The sequence below is a fragment of the Drosophila teissieri genome, chromosome 3R, assembly GCF_016746235.2.
Source record: "Drosophila teissieri strain GT53w chromosome 3R, Prin_Dtei_1.1, whole genome shotgun sequence".
NCBI classification, from domain to species: domain Eukaryota; kingdom Metazoa; phylum Arthropoda; class Insecta; order Diptera; family Drosophilidae; genus Drosophila; species Drosophila teissieri.
In genome coordinates this window covers 17,855,719-17,874,909 of record NC_053032.1, presented here as the reverse complement: position 1 = coordinate 17,874,909, position 19,191 = coordinate 17,855,719, and the positions used below count along the sequence as shown (strand labels likewise).

Sequence of the window (19,191 nt, the reverse complement as noted above, 5' to 3'; positions counted from 1 at the left end):
CCAGGTAGACGTGATATGAACACTGGGTCGAAAACGTTCTTGAATGGAGCGCAGAATAATATCGATTTGAATATATTATATAAGTATGGTATAGGCTTAATATGTGATATATTTGTGCAAAAACATTTTACTAAATTGGCAAGATAATGTTAACATCCTGGTCCAAAAATGTACCCTTTAACATTGCACTTGCACTTTTCTGTTAAAGCGCTGTTAAGAGTCGCATTTAGACATGCGCAGCATTCTGCCAGCGTCGCAGTCAGCGTCGACGCGTCGTTTACTCGGATGCAAACACACTCTCTTTTACACAGTGGGTAAAATAACTTGAAAAATATACTTGCATTAACTTTCCAGTTTTTTTATCCTTGAAAACCTTTTAAGTTTGTCTTTTTACTTTTGATGTGCTACAATTTGGCAGAAGTCTGGCCATTGAAGCCTTATAATTTCCCAAGTAAATTGCCAAAATCAACCACTGTGCCACTTCACTACTCTCTCTCTCTCTGCTGTCGCTGCTTGTTTCGCAGCCGCAGCGAGCTCCACCACAGTGGAAAACAAAAGATTATTAAGTAAAAAATCGCCGAACGAGCCGGACGTGTGCGCTGCTGGGGATGCTGGCGCTTTTTTCGCGTTCCGTTTTTTCGAGTAAACAAACACACAAAAAATATTGTTAACACAATTTTGTCTGTTCTATTGTGCGGAAACCGAGTGAGCGAGAGGGGAGGTATACGGAAACCGCAAGCAAAAGCAACAAGCGTGTGGGAAGAGGAAATCGAAAGGGGAAATTGTGAGTGTGTGTGTGCGTGAAATATGGAAATTGAAAATGCAATTAATCGTGAATTAATGGCAAGCCATAGAAATCGCTCAATGGCTTAAAGTGCAAGAGAAAAGTGAGCTTTTTGTTATTGTTGTCAACGCGGAAGACAAAAACCGAAAAGTCTGTGGTGGAAATTTTAAATACGTGTATTTATTCTCGTTTTCGCAACAACAATAAGCCATCAAGCGAAGTGCTGAAATAGTCAATTTACAATTGGAGCTGCCGAGAAGTCTACAAACACACATATATATAAAATATAAACATTTTGGTAAGTCTAGCTTGAGTTTCCTTCTCTCTCTCAGCTTCGCTCCCTACACAGAAAAAATCAGAGATCACGTCGGCAATTATGATTGGGCTTATCATTGGTCGCCATTTCTGCTAACTTTGAATTGATTTAATAGAAGTCCCAAAACAATAGAAAAATAGAAAATAGAAAAAAAAACAAAATCATAAATATTTTTTCCTGTGCACTTGGAGAGTGGAGAGCTCAAGCACAGTGGTCAAACCCGCAAAACGACTTTCAACATCATTCGTCGCCTTGTTGTTTTTGCTATTTTCGGTTGTTACTGTCGTTGTTGTTCTTGTTTTGTTGTAGTTTGTTTTTCAACTTCTGAGTTGCTGCCGTTTTTTATTTAATTACGCTATTGTTATAATCATATTTGGTTTTTGTGCGCACTTACTTAATTTTCGCACATGTGGAAACACGGCAATTATTTTATTTGTAATGTGCCATAATATTTGAGGACTGCGAAACGTGGAACATTTCGTTCACTTATTTAGCACCTTACTTAACTACTTTCTTGGTAATTAACCAATTTATAGATTGTATTTTGAGTAAAAGTCAGGCCTAAATCATATTTTGAACGTTAAAACCAGTCATTAAGTAAATGGAACATTAAATAGCAATATTTTCCATTACCTAACATTGAACTAACTCTGAATTGAAAAAAATTCATTTAGCACGTTCGTCTCTGCACCTTTTCAATAAAAACAGTACTTTTTACTGGCCCGTTTCAATGTCAATGACATAACTCCCAAGATTCTCGGCTTTCAATCTATTTGCCACCTGAAAATCTGCGGCTAACTCCAGCGGTGCGTTAACGCGAGACCTCAAAGCTAAGCGATCCGTCCATTCAAGCCGCTTCAGAAGAATCCCAATCCCATCTCATTGAGAATCGAAAGCGGCCGGCGAAGGCCGCAGACAGCAATTTAATTAGAGGTTACTTAGCCAAAGACGCCGCGACGGAGGCAACAATGGTTGCAACTACACATCGCAGTTGGCATCTTGTTGCAGTTGCAAGATGCCAGTTGCAAATTGCAGCCACAGAACAAATGCGACGGCAAAGTCGTTTTGAATGCATTATGCATGTGCGAACGGGCAGCATAAATCGCTGGGTAATGGGCCTGGGTTAATAAAGAAGCGTTTTGAATGCCAAATGAGTCGAGTCGACGAGGATGACGAAACATAAGTGATTTGGAAACGAAGGAGGGGCAGTGCAGCCAGTGCACAGAGAGAAATACTACTAAATACTACTACGTAGCCCGAAAGAGGCAAGATATCTTGAAGGGACTCAAAACTGATATCCAATGTAATAATACCATGCCATACCTTCACGGGAGAGTGAAGCAATGAAGTTGTCAACACACAGTTTTCTTTTCCGTGTAACTTCCATGGAATGTGGTTGCCAAGAATCGGGGAAACCGGTCTCCTGCCGGTGCCCTATTGGATTGGCCAGGCTTGAGCCGATAGCGAAGGTCTCGAGGTCTTCGACAGAGACGGAGACGGCGACGGAAAGAGGCGAAAGAGAGCCAGTGGAGATCGCCGGTGAGTCACGTTCGGAGCCAGATCCGAGACGTGCCTGCTTGACTTTGGCGGGCTGGCAATTGGGAATAGAAACCAGAGGTGACTCTGCGCCCAGTGCATAACTTGGCCGTCGGTGCGATAATGAAAATCTTAGAAAACGAAGCGAATTCCGATTTCTGATTGCCGGAGGAAATCCTCTCGTCGTGCAGTTTCTGGCACGTACCCATGGGATCTGACCCCTGTCCATATCACCTGTGGTTCTATTACTTATATGTTGTTCAAGATGCTGTGATTATGACTACTACACTTCATTGATGGGCAATGCTGGGGAATAAAATTACACACAATTCCAACAGAATTGAGGGGCAGTACGCGTTGAAAACATTTTTCCTAGTGCAGCATAAATAAACTTATGGAATCCGCAGACTTATTCAAGCATGTAAGCACATTATTTATAGAACTGATTCGCTTTATGTACATTCGTGCCACTAGTTCAGTTTTATGGAAATTAATTATAGACTTCTTCGACCTGTATTGAAATAATGTTTGTAAAAACTCTGTCGATTAACCCGTGTAACTACAAAACTGAAAAGTTGGCATTCATGTACAACACCTTTCATCTGACCATCGGCTGCAGTTCTCGCTCCACTTTCCCGATGAATCCCACTTCTTGCCGAGTGGTAATTACACACCTTGATGACTCAAAATCTGTCATTAAGGCAAAAGTGCAGTTCAGTAGGTAACACACATATGGATCCCAGCCCCCACATCCCCCCATCCGCCCATGAACCACCGCCTCTTCCGTCTTCCGCAAGTTCTTCAAGAAACATAAAGAGAGAATCAGACAAAACAACTTGCCCTGCCAACTCGGAGACCTGACCTATGAGCTTTGTCTTTAGCATTCGCATTTAGTACTGCCTTCTTCTCCGTTCGACTTTGTTTCTTTGTTGGTTTTGTTGGCTTGTTGGTTTCTGCCCCATGTTTTCCATTGTTTCGACGTTTATCTCGCTTTTGGGGCAACAGTTTTGCTTCGATTTGTGCGGTTTTATTTTTTTTATTTTTGGAGCTACCTTGGAAACGTGTTCTGGCAATCGGAGAATGGAAAATGATCGGTCTTTCCACAACAAACAAAATAAATTACATTACTTAAGTGCAATATACTGTTATAGCCCCGATTCCCTACAGTGGGCGTCGAATTAAATTACTCAATTGAAAAGTCTTTGACTCTTGGCATTTTTCTTTACTTCTCACCCACTCTTCCGACTCCAGTCGGCTTAATTTAATTAAAACTTTAATTGTTTTGTTCACAGGTAGACATCGATGTCAATGAACCAAGACTATACTCTTGTGGCATCTATAGGAAATATACGGATTTTTGTCAGGTGGCCATTTTCCTGGACAACTAATATACATATATGTACTACATAGACTTGTTCTGTTGCCTTTGTAATATTAATTCAATTCTAGACACTTGCCGGGTGAACAATCGCCAAACACTTGGGCACTGATTGAGCCTAATTGAATTAAGAGCAGTTTGCCAGTTACATCTTCACTTGGGTCAGCCATGCAGGAAGTCAACCTTGTGTTACACTACTCGCTGAATCTGAAAATAGAATCATACATTTTCATTCATTTGGGCAACTATAGTCAATTGCTAAACATACTTATTGAATAGACACACCTACAGCGAAATAAATAAACTTTCATATCGTTGCTGTGGCCAGTTCCTGTCACCTTATGAGCTCATATGCTCGTATGCTGGCAATTTATAGAGTAGCTCAAGGCAGCCTTTGAACTAGTTTTGCCCGCCTTTCATGCGACTTGAAAGCCATTTAGTTGACTTCGGGTTTCTTTTGCCATTTCCTCCACATAACCACAGATGTTGCCTCAAATGGGAGCATATGTGTGTTATTTATGCGCTTATTTGAGTGTATGCCACCACCACCACCACCAGCTCCACCTTCTGCATTCTCAATACCGCCTTTGTTTTTGTTTACCTTTCGGGCCTGAAAATGTGCGCTCGCCAGTGCAATGCATTTGCCGTTTGTTTACGCTACTTACGTATCTGAAAGATACACAACACTGGTGCCATATTTCATCATTCGGATGCCTCGAGCATCTCTCAGATGCATTTGCATGCAAAAAGGGTTCCAATCTTATAACAACTTTGCATACCAAACACTACAAATGTTTAACCTTTTTTTGCTGCAGTTTAGCGAATCGTTTCTGGGGTTTTTCTGAGCATTACTTGTTTTTATAGCACTTGGCCTTTGGGTTTCTTGTCTAAACGAATTCTCGCTAATAAAAAACCCGTTTCACAGATTCTATAGGGTTGTTGGGTCCGGTTACGTACTTTGTTTTATGAAATGCAAATGAATTTATATGGATTCGATTATACGCGACTTCAGCACCAATTAGCACTTAACAAACGACGCAAGTGATCAATTTCTTGGAGTGTATTACGCACCTATGATGGCGAATTTAGGGAAACGTTAACGACCTTCAATTGGGGCCTGCCCCTTGAATCCCTGTCTGAGTTCCTGGTTAACAGAGCGGTGCTAATAAATAATCGCTACAAACCTTGAACCCTGGGTGTTTGAATGAGTATTGCACACTGTCTTCAATTGGCACGCAGCTTGGCAATGGGAGATTCGCGTGCAAAGTGGAGGAAGCCCCGAAAAAACTTTGACCCAAAAAGAGTTAAAATCCCCCGTGTTTAATAATTTTTTAGGTGACGATTGAGGTTGAACAAACAAAAGCAGAGCAGAAAAAAACAATGATTATGATACACATATGTTATTTTATAAAATTGCCTTGGTATTTGTTTAGATAAATAGTATATGTAGTCTTTGTTCGAGGTATTTTCTTTCTGTGCAGTGCCAAAGAGTTGGGGAAAGTGTCTGGCTAATTTGTGAAAAGTAATAACATTAAGCCAAAAGAAAAAGTGCCAAAAAAAACTCGTAATTGTATCGGGGAGCGTGGGAGAAATCTCACTCTTTGGCCCGAGTTCAGTAGCTTCCAAACGAAAGTCTCCGAACCGATGGTTATATAACCCATCTGGATCTACCAGGTAACGCCCACCGGATGATTCTCCGGCGACATCAGCCGCCTCTCTGTCTCTCTCGCTGCTATTAATACTCTTTAGCAAACAAATGAAACTCGTTTGGCACTTCGAGGGGGAAAACTTGTCGCTGGCTGCTGTGGAAAATTGGAAACGTATCTATGAGATACGCAATGGGGCGAAAAGTAAAAGTGCTTTGGCGGCTTCCACTGCGCCCACTTTTGCTTTCTTCCGCCGCTTCTTCAGCCGTTTAGCTGCCATTGAGCCGTAAAGTGACAGGGCGGTGCAAATAGCTGCTTGCCTTGCGAAAAATCTGCCAACTGTGCTGCAACAGCAACAGCAACTGCATTGTTTTGGGCCACATCCAATCCAGCCCCTTCTGGGCCCTCCCCCAATGACAGCTCCTACGTAACAATGAATGAGCCCACATGAGTCACGTCCACGGTGCATTCCCAGGCCCACTATCCACAACCAACAAACCAAGAGCCAAAGACCAAACACAAACCCCGAAACCCGGGGCATGCGTGAAACGTTAGCTCATCTGTCGGTGGGGTAACCTCAATTCGGTTCACTTTGCGGCTGCGCTGTAACTCCAACTGCCCGCCCCTTCAGCTGCCCTCTCCCTGGCCGCAGTTAACCCTCTGAGGGCCACCGGTACCAGTATACACTACTAGTTGTGTAGCTACCACCAAGCTTAGATATATTTGTTTTAGCCAGGTATGAAGAGAATACTCGAAACTCTAGTTGTGCGTTGTGTCGTAGATCGCATACATCGTGTTATGATTTACATGGATAGTATTAAATCAATCATTCTGTTACCCGACTGTGGGCATGACTGGGTTAACAAGCGGCGAAGAGCGAGCCCCGAATCTAGTACACGTTACAGCCACGTTCGTAGATCGGCCAGCATGAAGAAACAACAGCAATGCTGCAGAGTGGTTACCTTGCTTTTGGCCAGTCACTTGGCCAGCTTGGACAGTAGCCCTCGTGCCAGTTCCAATTTGTCGAGCGCTTTTCGACTCGGACTGGACTGGACTGGACTGGATCGGTTTCGTGACATTCAAAATCGGTTGGTTCCAGGCCATGCAAAAGGGCAGCCACCGATCGCGGGGCATTAATTCAGAAATGGATTTCCCAGCGCTGAGTTATTGCAGCACTACCGAAATGACGAAATCCTGCTGCTCTGGCTTTTTATTAGGGCAATGGAGACATTAATAAACCGCTTAGCCATTATCGCTCCATCGCAATTGCTTTGCACAAAGGAGAGCAAATTAAAAGCGAACCAAGCAAATTTGTCAGTTTCGAGGTAAATGCGACTTGTGGCGATTCGCTGCTACCCACTAAGTTGACAAATGTCGACTAACAATGGAGGGGGGGAATGGCGGGGAGGTGGAGCATGATTTCTATAGCGAGCACGGTGACCCAAAATGTTCGGCGGGGAGACATTAGAATGGGAACGTGAAATATGGACGCATTAGATGGCTATCTATTCGTGCATATCAAACACTAACAGAAACTTCGGATCGGATTTCAGTTCCTCACAAATCGTTCTAAAGACGAAGACTTTTTTCTATTTTAATACTTACATTTAGTAAGAATTTGAGTGAAGTTCAGCTTATCGCTGTACCAAAAGTTCCAGAATCCAAGGTTAATCTTTTTTAAAACAAAGAGTTCTGTATAACAACTGTTCCTGAATGTTTTATGAAATTAAGTGGATTGAAAGCTTGAATTGAGGCATTTATAGACATGATTTCAAGCTGGTTTCTTTAAGTGCACGCACTCGTGTGTCTATTTTGCATTTGTTGTGCGGCTTGCGACTGAGCTGCAGCGCTTGCCTAATTGTTCAATTGCATTAGGGGCAATTATGCGGCTGACATACATGTGTGTATCTAAGCCCAAGTACGACCACATGCGCCCGTCATTAGAGTAATTGCACAGATACAGATACAGATACAGATACAGATACAGATAAGCCCACACAGACACAACGGCGACTCAGCGGACAATTGTTGTCCAAACTTGACAAAGGTGGCTTAACCTGCACATTGCGTGGCCAATGTCCTTATCAAGGCATCTAAAGAGCTTTGACCACCTCTCCAGACTTCAGGGGTTACTTTAATAGAAGATATGTCATTCCTTATAGTTCCAAGCTTTTAGAACAATATGAAGAACATTTAGTCCGCATTATTTAGGCTTTTATGGATTCCAAATGGAAAACATCTGCTGTGATAAAGTTGGGCTATCTGGAATTCAGAAAATATCAAGCGCATATTGTGGCAAAGTGTTTAAAAATTCAAGCATTTAGCGATCGCAATTTTTCCTAAACATATACACAGCATTAATGCCCAAACTCATTTGCGATTTGGCCAGGCCACGATGTTGTTGCCACCAGCTGGCTGGTTCAATAAACGCCAATGGCTGGGCCAGCAAGGTCAAAACTGATGAAGGCGATCGTTTAGTGCACGTGAAAAAAAGATGATATTAAATGATATATATCAGCCGAAAAAGGTCAAAATCCCATGCATAAGTTGTTTTAGTTAATAAAACGTATCTATCTGCTGATAATATTCATGCAGATAGTTTAAAACATATGAGAGTACTTAATACGCGAAAATCTCTTATCTGGAGTAAGCCACATATCAGTTTAGCACATAAGCCAGATTGGCACAAGATTCACTCATTGAAATACAAAAATCATTTAATCTTTTTGTGGAATGACATTGACAAAATGTGTTAGAATGTGAATAAAAAGCAAATCATGAAATTTGTAAAATGTTTCAGCAGTGATAATATTTTCTCGCTGTATGCCAAAAACATTCGCATATCCGTAGTAGCAGATAAAGCAGTTGACCGCTTTGGATGTTCGAGATTGAGTTCGATTTCATAGCGGGTTTCGATTTCTTTTATGAACTTCAACGCGTTGAAAGTTCAGCTCGAGGCGGAGTAGCGCTCATTGAGGCTTTGATTTGCCTCCGAAAATAAAGAAATTTGTCTACAAACGCGAATGCATATGTGAATAAAGCATGATATAAGCAAATGTCATGCAAATGAGTCATCGTCAAACCGTTTCAATGGATACAAATTTCGGATAGTGGACTTGAATGAGTGAATGGGGTCTCCTTCCCATAATGATGCTATGATACGCATGGGAAGTTCGCAAATAGAGAGTAATGATTGACTCATTCGAATGAGATACTTCCGTGGATGCTTCTGATGCCTCTCTCAACAGTTACACAAACAGTCTATAAAGCAGCGGTAAATCCGAAATCCGAATCAGAAACAAAAGAAGTCCCAAATACAAACTATACGTATGTATAGATATGTGGCACTAATGCCACAGTTATCGTTTGAGCGTGCGACGCCTCGCATTCTCCACCACACTTCGCTGATTTTGGAGCGGCACAAGCCGCGCTCGCAATTCATTATTGATAACATCTCCATCTTCATCGCCATCCTCAACGAACTTCGCAGAAATGGCAAGAACGCAGCTCTAGCAAACGTCTATCTGCCTCCCAAGTAATCCCAACTAACCGTTCATTCTTTGGAATTCTATTTGGAGCCGGGAGTCTGCGTGCGTAGTCCGTCATTTGGGTTAAGATAGATGTGGTTGTTGGATTATGCTGGTAATTCCAAGCTAAATAAGGCTAATTCCACGAAGCTCATTTATTTGAATAGTCTGATCTTCAGCTCATTGTCTTCCACCTAAGACACCTACATTTCAAAACTTTTCTGTTCTGAGCATCTCTTTGGTCTTTTGTATGTGAATCTCGTCCATCTACATTTGCTTTAAAAGCTGCTCATCTCTCTCCAAATTTCGATCATATAATCGTTCCCAGTTTAATCATAATTTCGACTAAGCACATTTTGACTGAAGCTAGCTTGGGAAAATTCCCAATAATCTCTTTTCTAACGATCCGATCCCCGGTTGTTTGATCGCTCCGAGCTTCTGCCCATCAATCACCAGTGCAGATCAAGCCATGACTACCCAGTTGGCTGTCATTATCACAGGCCACAATAACAACTACAACTACAACTACAAGTGCCGAGATCATTAAGATACCAGGCGATCGCCAGCCATTCTCCACATCCACATCCATCGTGATCGCAATGCAAGTGAAATCATAATTGCAAATCGAAATCGAAGCGGCTTTATTGGGCCGCAAAAACTGGTTTAGCATTCTCTTGCGATCATCCTCGATCCGATCGTTATCGCTGGATTTTCAGTAGTTGCAGTCGGAATTGGAGTCGGAGTCGGAGTCGAAGTCTGATGGCGGGCGATCCCAAGTCGGAGAATTCTGAGCCATTCGTTCATCCTCAGTGCGTGCTGCTGAAGCGGAAATGAGTCTACTTCGACTCCCCTACGAGCTCGTTTCTCTAATGCTAACTTCTGTTTACATCTCGTACATGCACCGGCTCCCCAGTTCCCTGTGCCATCAGTTCACTGCCAATGCCACGATGCACTTGATTCCCCCGATCGAGTCACGTTTTCAGTGGAGACCAAGACGAAGACCCAGCGCCCGCGGGCACTTTGGTTTCATTTGGGTTAAGTGGAGGATTCAGGTTGCGGACACTGCCTTCCTGGCACTCCCTTGCCCCCGGCTGTGGTTCACTGTATCAATGGGTTGTTCTATCTCTGGTCGGCACTCGTCAATTGATACATCCGAGTTGCTAAATTTCGAGAGTATTCATTTCTGTAGCTTGATCGTAGGTGGTGGCGCCACTATGCATTTTGCGCCTCGTTTTGGTACTACTACGTTTGAGACAAAATCACTGCATACTCTCGGGCGTTAAACGAAATACTTTCGGTGCAAAAATATCTTTTGATTTGAATTGGGATTATTATGAATATAAAGAAAAACAGTGTGTCTTAAAATAAAAAATATTTGAAAATATAAAAGAAAAACTTCAAATGGCTCTCTTTATAGATCTTAATGAAATATTTGGATATTCTTACACTAGTAAATTATATTAAACGAAAGCCCAATAGCCAGTTATTTTCTTTCTTTTATTAAACAATCATAGTTTGGGGAGCATAATCTTAATGGCCTTGCAATATTTCTAGAGTCAATAAATCATAACTCCAACCAACCACTGGCTATTAAATGCCCTTTTACAACCCACCGCTGGCCTCCAGTGACAACAACATCACCGATAATTGTTTACCTTTGCCGCTGCCGGCTTATCAGCAGCACCGGAGTTGACATTCAAAAATAAAAATAAAATTACAAAATACCTCGCTGTGATTTTGTCCCTGTCTGGCTCAAGCGAATCTTATCTGCGGGCATACAGGTGCATAAATATATATACATACATGTATTAGTCAGCGGTCGCATGGCAAAAAGCCAGCTGAATGGAGGTGCTACTATTGTGTGGAACTTCCAGCACTTTTGCAAGAAAATAGCACTCTTTAAGTTATTAACACTCTGATTCTGAACGAGACCTACAGAAGGGGTGGCGCCACGCCTGAATATCGCACCACCAATGGGGCTAACGTCATTAATGACGAGCCACCACCACCGAAGTGGTGGGTCTTTTAGGGCTAATTGCTGACATGGGGGTAGGCTTGTGTGCCTCAGGTGGCTGGAAAAGCGCGGCAGGGGATTTTCCACCTCGCGGTGCTTGCATGCACTATTGACATGACATCGCTCGGATCGGCAGATAACAACGCGGCGATAACCATGGCAAATGAAGTCGGTAAACTCGCGCCCTCCGACGATATAGTTTCGTATGGTTATTATTGGGTGGCTCTGTTTGCAGTTCGACTCGAATCAACTTCAACTCCCAGAGCAACTTTTGGATGGGTTCGCCGTGGAGGCCGTGGTTGAATGAACCTTATGCACTTCGTTCCATGACATCGATTTGGCTTATATGAATGGCAAGCAACTCGAAGTTGGAGCCACAACTGTGGGCAGAGATGGAGATGGTAAACACTTTGATGTGAACTATTTTTGGCCACTCGGTGCGATGAACCCTTTTGAATTCCTTGACATCATTTATCATGGGAAATGCCGAAGTGAACTTGAGCCACCTAGTCAAAGTTCATATTCCGAAGTAATAGTTTTCTTAGCAAATAAGTTCTGGTGTTATGCTGGTTATTATTTACATTTTGTTTAATATTTATTACGAACAAATACGCTATTTTTATTTCACCCAAACGACTCACTCGGCCTTGAACTTGTGGTCACAAGCCATTGTATTTCGGGAAATGCGGAACGTGTCATTAATTGCATTAATTATACTTGTGGAGAGCTCCACTTATAGAAAGGGAAATTCCCACTTACTTTCCAAGGAATACTTAAGCGTACTGCCATTCAAAAATGGCAGACCTTTTATGGGGAACTGGTACCTGTAGAAAACAATGTGCATTTAACATGAAATTCGTATAGCTAATTAGTATGCATTCCTTTCTCTTGCAGGCGTATTTTCCAGTTGAAATGGAAGCAGAGAACTGAAATATGTAAGAATAGGAATCCATTGCTGCAAATTGCTAAAAATAAAAATGAGAAAACCAGCGAAATCAGAAACCCAATAACTCAGACTCAAAGGTGCAAATAAAAACCAGCGATTTTGAGGCCCAGTCGAACGTGGAATCGACTTGACCCACAGAGGTGCACGAGCAGAAAGAGACAGACACACCGCTGTAGAACGAGAGGCAGCGACACACGATGCGTGTGGCTGGGTGGCTCAGAGGTGGCTTAATGCTCGCCCTGGCCGTAATAGTAACGCAGGCACGTTTCATTGCGAAAAGAGAAACCACCGGCTTGGAGCAGGCGGTGGCTTCCACTTCCATTGACCCTGACATGGTTAAGGCGCCCAGGGAAAGTGGGAGCGCCAGGGAACCGGTTGAAATAAAGGCAGAATCGGATATGTTCAGCTCACAAGCCCATATTGGAGATGAAAGGAGCGCAACAATTGTGGATCAGACTGAAACCCAAACTGCTAGTCTGAAAGAGAATCCCAAAGCTAAGGAAACGACGGCAGCCTTCGAGCAAAATGAGACCAGCACCAACACCGAAAAAATTATAGGTGAAGAGCTACTCAAGCTGAAGGAGTCGGCAACCACGGAAGCCCAGTTAAAGGCAGCTCAAGTGGATAGGGATACAGATACGGTTAAGGAAGAGTCGAGCATCCCAACCACGTCTCAGTTGGATCAGAACCCAACAAATGCGACAGTTAAGGAGTCTACCGAAGCTCCTTTAAAAGAAGAAACTCTTTTGAAAGAGGTCTTAAACACAACCACTGAACATACATTGTTAACCGAGAAAGCCACTCAAAAAGATTTAGTCATAATGAACCCCCCTTTAAGAGAGGCACAAACTGAGATGAAGGCTAACATCGCTGACTCTGTGGCATCCGATAATCCCACCTTACCTCTAAAAGCAGTCTCTATTGAAGTACCAAACACCACAGAGCGAGTGGTCAACACCACAACCACTCGTTCTTCCGATCATGGCCGATCCATGCAGTATTCATCCACCACCGAAGAATCGAGCCGATTCCCTGCTGCAGTTACACCCATGAAATTGAGGCCACTACCCATGACTCCTACACTGGCCAGCACCACTTCAACATCCACGCCCTCGCCAACCACGCCAGTTTCCTTCGCCTCCAATGAGAATGTCATCGAGGAGTCCACCTCGAAGTCAGAGGTGCGCCAGTTGCCCGAGAAGCGAGCCAAGTTCATAAGTGAAAACTCCACGAATGCCCAGCAACTTACACTGCCCAACACAGCTGAGGTTTGGAGTCTGGCTGCCATGAAGGCGGTACCCAAGGCACCGCTAACTACCACAACTATCGTGCCACTCCTCAAGCCCACTGATCTTGCGAATGATATAGACATGCCGCTCAATAAATCGGAGCTGCACAAGGAGAAGAATCTCCTGGACTGGATGAACATTGCCATGTTGCCACAGACGCCCGAGAATCGCACCGAATTTGTGGTCAGAACCACGCTGGATGCCACCGAGGGCGCCACTCAGGCTACTACAGAAGCTTTGGCAGAGGAAAGCCACTCCAAAAGCGAGATTACAGTGGGATTGGAACACCATAATGTCACAACAGCAAGGATAATACCTTCAACACCGGATCCTGGATCTACGGACCTGAATATGACGACAACAACGGTGCGTGCACAACAACTGGAAGTTCCCATGGTCAAAAAGATGGCCGATGTTGCCAACGCCAAGTTGACAGAGGCGATTACAGAGGCTCAAAGGGAAACAGAAGTGGCAACAGAGGCTGAAACAGAGGCTGAAACAGAGGCGGCAACAGAGGCAGTAACAGAGGCTGCAACAGAGGCTGCAACATCGGTTACATTACCCGAGCAACTTGCAACATCTGCCGTAACAGCGAGGGTTGATTCAACACAAGCGGAACGGTTGAATGTTACAACAGCAGCAGCAGAGTCAGGTGAAATGTCTAAGGCAAATTCAACAGATACGTTGTCAGCGATGACAAGCACAACTACTACCACAGAAAAGCCCACATCTGTGGAGCATATAACCGCTAAGCTAGACTTGGAAGTAGCAACATCACAGGCCACAACAGCTGCAACATCAAGTGGACCAACGGAGGCCGTAGCAACATCATCAACAACAGCAGCAACTCTGCTTGCCTCAGAGGCAGCAGAAACAGCAGTGGCATCAGCAACATTCGAGGCTACAACAGCTGCAACATCGAGTGTGGCAGCCACCCCCAGCACAACCGAAATGGCCATAAAAGCGACTGAAATCAGCAATATCAGCAACATCAGCGAGGGCGACGACGATAACAGTAACGACGTCATCGTTGCCACAACCAAATTTCCAGAGAGCGAGCAGGCAGCAACAACGACAACGACAACGACAACGGCAACGGCAAGCGAGGAGCCAACAGCGACGACGGTTAGTGTGCGAGTGGCTGGCGAGGTGAGCACTTCGATTCGGCCAGAAATCATCGTTACCAGTACGCGGAGCAGTGCGATCGCGGGTACAAGTACAGCGGCGACAAGTGTAGCAACACCCACGCAAACGGAAATTGCGCAAATTAGCAATGAAGTGAACTTGGAGGCAGTGACAGTGAAGACGCGCGACGGCTTCGGCAATACGAATGAGTTAAGAACAGCTGAGAAAACCGATAACGCGGTCAATAACAGTGTGGCCATAACAGAGAGCGACTCGGGGGCATTGGCAACAGCAGTGGAAAGCCACCCCACGACAGCCACCAGTCTGCTCAGTGACGTGAGCCAGCTGAGCAAGGAGCACGAGTCCTCGCTGGAGACCAACAACATAGGCGAGGCGTCACCCGAATCGACGACGCCATCAACAGCAGCAGCAGCAGGAGCAGCAGCTGCCACTGTTGCTGTTGCAACGGATGAGAGCACAGCGGCGGCAGCAACAGGTGGCCAGGAAATCGAGAGGGAGGGTCAACATCATGAGGGACAACAGGTGGTTGATGCGCAGGACACAGAGCAGCAGTTAGCCAAGACAACGATGGCGGTGACAACGACAACAACCAGTGCTACAACAACTACCACCAGTACAACAACAACCACAACGGAAACGCCCTCAACCACTACAACAATGCAGCCGGTGGAGATAAGTCTGCTGGACGACAGCACCACCAGCACCACAACGCGGGTATACTTCGAGTCCTCCACGGTGGCCAGCACCACCAGCAGCAGCACCACCATGCTGCCGGAGACGACAACCGCGTCCACCCAGTCGCCAAGTCAACTGCCACCCACATTCATGGCCCCGTATCCCAACGAACTGGATCACATGCAGACCAACGCCCAGGGCAATGGGACGGACGTGAATGTGATCATAGCCATCACGGTCAGCGTGATTGGTGTGGTGGCCCTCATCCTGCTGGTGGCATTCCTCTACTTGATGCGCAAGCGCCAGAAGCAGACGTCCTATGGCCAAAGATGTCGCCCCGTGAGCCTGGATGCCTACTCCCTGGACAACGTTTCCGTGCTGGGCAGTGTGCGGCGGAAGGGTCGCGACGTGCGGGCCTCCAAGCGGACCTACGGCAACGCCGCCTTCGATGATCCCTCGCTGCGGCACAATCTCCTGACCGCCAGCGAGCTGGCCCGCTTCGCGGAGCGACGCTCCGACGTCTTCGAGGAGTTCCGGGACGTGCCGCAGATCATTGCCAGGGCGGACGAAGTGCCTCCTGGTTGTGAGGACAAGAACCGGTGAGTAAAACTTTAAAAGCAGTTGCTAGGAAAGTGAACCGAATAAATTTGATTGTTTTCATAGCATAATGGGCTGGCAAAATACACATATCATTAAAGGGCTGGGTCACACTTGTGTAATCTGGATGATTTGATAACACGTTTGTGATATGATAAGATTGGGCCTAGTTCAATGGTAGATAATTAAATGTGGCTTGCGTTGGGAAAACTGTATGCAAACCTAATTTATTCAGAAACGTCTGTTGTTTTTTCCTAAGCGGTGCTCACTGTAATTAAGGGTTCACTTTCTCGGCACGAGTTCACATCGAATTGTCGAATCAATTACAATACTGATCTCTGGCACATCTCTTCCTGCTTTTTTCCCCGTCCAAACCAATAACAACCCGCCGCTCCGACGATGGTGACTCAACGCCTCGACCTCGAACTGGAACTGCGAACCGCAGCTACGCCAACGTGATTCCGCTTCCTGAGACGCGGGTGGTGCTCCAGCGGCAAGGCGACGATGACAAAACGGAATACATTAATGCCAATTATGTGCGGGTAAGTAACCGAGGCAGAGTCTCTCTCGCCCCAAGTGGGCGGTGGATCGGCTCATCCGCAGCTAGACAAACAATCGACTAGGCGCTTTCTCACACACATGTGTAGTGGGTGGTGGGTTGCTTGATATGTGGAGGTAGTTGCTCGCGTTGCCGCGTTGAGGCATCTTCCAGCAAACATTGCAAACATATGTGGCGTTGTGGCGAGCCTTGCATGACGCCCTGCCCTAACTGGAATGGAATCTTCGGGCCCCTCGAGGGCCATTAAACATGGCGCCCGAATAATTACACGCCCGATGAGACTCACCTGCTAGCTGCTCCTCTGCTCCGCTGCTGGCCGTGACTGTGAATTGGGCTCATCGTCTTTGTTGCCCAGATCCGTGCAAGCAAAATGGGCCTCTGCGAAAAGCGGCAAGCAAAGCAAGTAATAGCTGCGCCAAGGGAAAGTGCCGGCCACGATCAACGAAGTGTGAATGCCCTTACATCATGCTACGCCTCCATGCGCTGAGCTACAAGAAATCACTTAGAAAACAAACAACTTGTTTGCATACACAAGCATCGATTTGATATGGATAAGGGAAAGCAAACATGTTATATACAATTCCAGACAATTTTCTTAGCTAATTACCATAACCATTTTGTTGTGTAAATTCTCCAAGCTTTAAATGAGTTAATAGCTTAATTTCGGGTTCTTAGAGCTAATTATAGTAGCATGAATGTCTCCCTACTATAGAATATTCAAATATTTAAACAGTGCTGTATGGAGCAGGACGTGTGTCCGACGACTCCATCCATTGGATGTTTCAGTTGTTTGCCAAAACGCACTTTAAACAACTGCATTCAAGCGTGACGTCGACGATGCATTGCAGCGCATTGAAGCGAATCACTCGAGCGCTCATCGGCATTGCACCTGGCGATAACCTGAGCATGCCGAGATTTCAGCAGCGGAGGTCTGTTGTGCGATTTTATGGTCGTTTATCTGAGAGGCGCGCGTAGCTCATCGCCAGTCGTTGTGTGGGCAGCGGGAGAGTTAAGCCGCCATAGGTTTTAATTGATGGTTATGTCATAACTCACACTGTCGTCTTTGCGCCGAACAACGCTAGTTAGTTTCAAATTCAAATAACCCCAGTTTACCATCAAATGGAACACAACACAATTTGATAGAAAACATCTTGATACATTTTTCGATCACTTCAGGGACCCCGAGATGCGCCCAACTACTACATAGCCTGCCAGGCGCCGCTGGAGAGCACGACCAGCGATTTCTGGCGCATGATCTGGGAGCAGCAGTCGCGGGTGATCGTCCAGGCGACGGATCTCAGCGAGAATGGCATTGAGCGGTGCGCCGAGTACCTGCCACCGTCGGCGACTCTGGACAACCACAGCAGCTATGGCGATTACCAGGTGACCCTCAAGCATCGCGAGGTCAAGGATCGCTATGCCATTTCCACCTTGGTTCTGAAGCGCGTGGATGGCGAGGAGAGCCGTGAGCTCACCCACTACTGGTACAAATGGCCGGAGGCGGGTGTTCCGGCCGAGGAGGCGCCCATCATCGCCATGCTGCTGGAGGCGCGTTCCTCGCTGAAGTCCTACTGCCTGGAGCAGGCCAACGAGCTGCGCGAGAAGTCCGCGACCCTGGAGACGTCAATGGATGCGGACGGCAGCAAAGCCGAGGCGGGCAGCACGTCCAGCCACGAGATTAATGGCAACATTTCAAGTCGAAGCGCTGCACGCAGTCAGCAGGGGTAAGTTGACATATTCCATATCTGTAATTCATATCAAAGCAGTTGAGTGTTGCATGGCTTTTTAATGTTCTGTGTCTCTCCTTCTCCGTCTCTCCCCCTGTAGACCGCTAACCGTTCACTGTTCTCCAGGCACGGGACGAACCGGTACCATTATAGCGTCGGACATGGCCATCCGCAGTCTGGAAACGCCGAAGCGGTCCGTGGACATCCCCCAACTGGTTTACTACGTGCGACGGGGACGTGCCAGCGCCGTGCAGACCAAGGAGCAGTATGAATTTATCTACAAGGTGGCCAGCATGTATGCGGCCAAGATCACAAATCTGTCCAACGACAACTGAAGGCCAAGGGGCCTTGAGGCAGACCCCATCGAGTGGAAACCGAATTTTCGATTGAGTTCGCCTTTCCAGCACTGATCCATGGGACCCTGTAATAATAGTAGCTATGTTTTATACGAAATATTAGTGTAAATTAGTATTATGCTTGAATGTTGGCACCTACGTAAGCGTCGTTGTATGTCGGGCTTTAAATATCATTTAAAATGTATGTATTCCTTTATTATTGTGATATAATCGTACATTCGTATATCTCCTGATAATCTGTTGCATATTTATAATGTCAATTTTTGTTTTTGCACTGTCCCGAGTTCCGGGGCCATATAATCCGGAGCAAATGATAATTATTTGGAGCTCTCCTTATTTTAAGAAAGTCAAATATGTAATCAAAACAATGTATGTATCTATTTTAAACGAGCTTTAATGTACGTAAGTTATTTTAAGTCTACATCGAGCTGTACTGTACTCATATTATTGTAAATTACAAGAAAAATATGTTCAGCAGAGGTTTTTGAAGTTTTAAATTTGGCGGTCTTTTGCACGCCTGTGCGTTTTAGTGAGACCTTATCTATGGGGCGTTTAAATTAATAAGAATAAACTGAAGGTGGACCTCTGCTCTTACTCTTATTTCCCTATAAAATTACTTTTGGTTAATAGTTTTTTAAAGAACAAATTGTTTTAAAATCTGAATTTCGTAGGAAACAAATAATAATGTTTCATTA

At 45.2% G+C, this 19,191-nt stretch overlaps 1 protein-coding gene across 1 annotated transcript; it reads left to right on the top strand.

Annotated features, from left to right (window-relative positions):
- The first annotated feature begins 580 nt into the window (after nt 1–580).
- Nucleotides 581–18,975, top strand: LOC122619937 (mucin-5AC). The gene is made up of 6 exons (XM_043797170.1): nt 581–784; nt 993–1,082; nt 12,096–15,856; nt 16,300–16,396; nt 17,590–18,137; nt 18,241–18,975. Exons 3-6 carry the CDS (start codon nt 12,345–12,347, stop codon nt 18,473–18,475), a joined length of 4,392 nt encoding a protein of 1,463 aa, XP_043653105.1. The 5' UTR covers nt 581–784; nt 993–1,082; nt 12,096–12,344; the 3' UTR covers nt 18,476–18,975.
- The last annotated feature ends 216 nt before the right edge of the window (nt 18,976–19,191 follow it).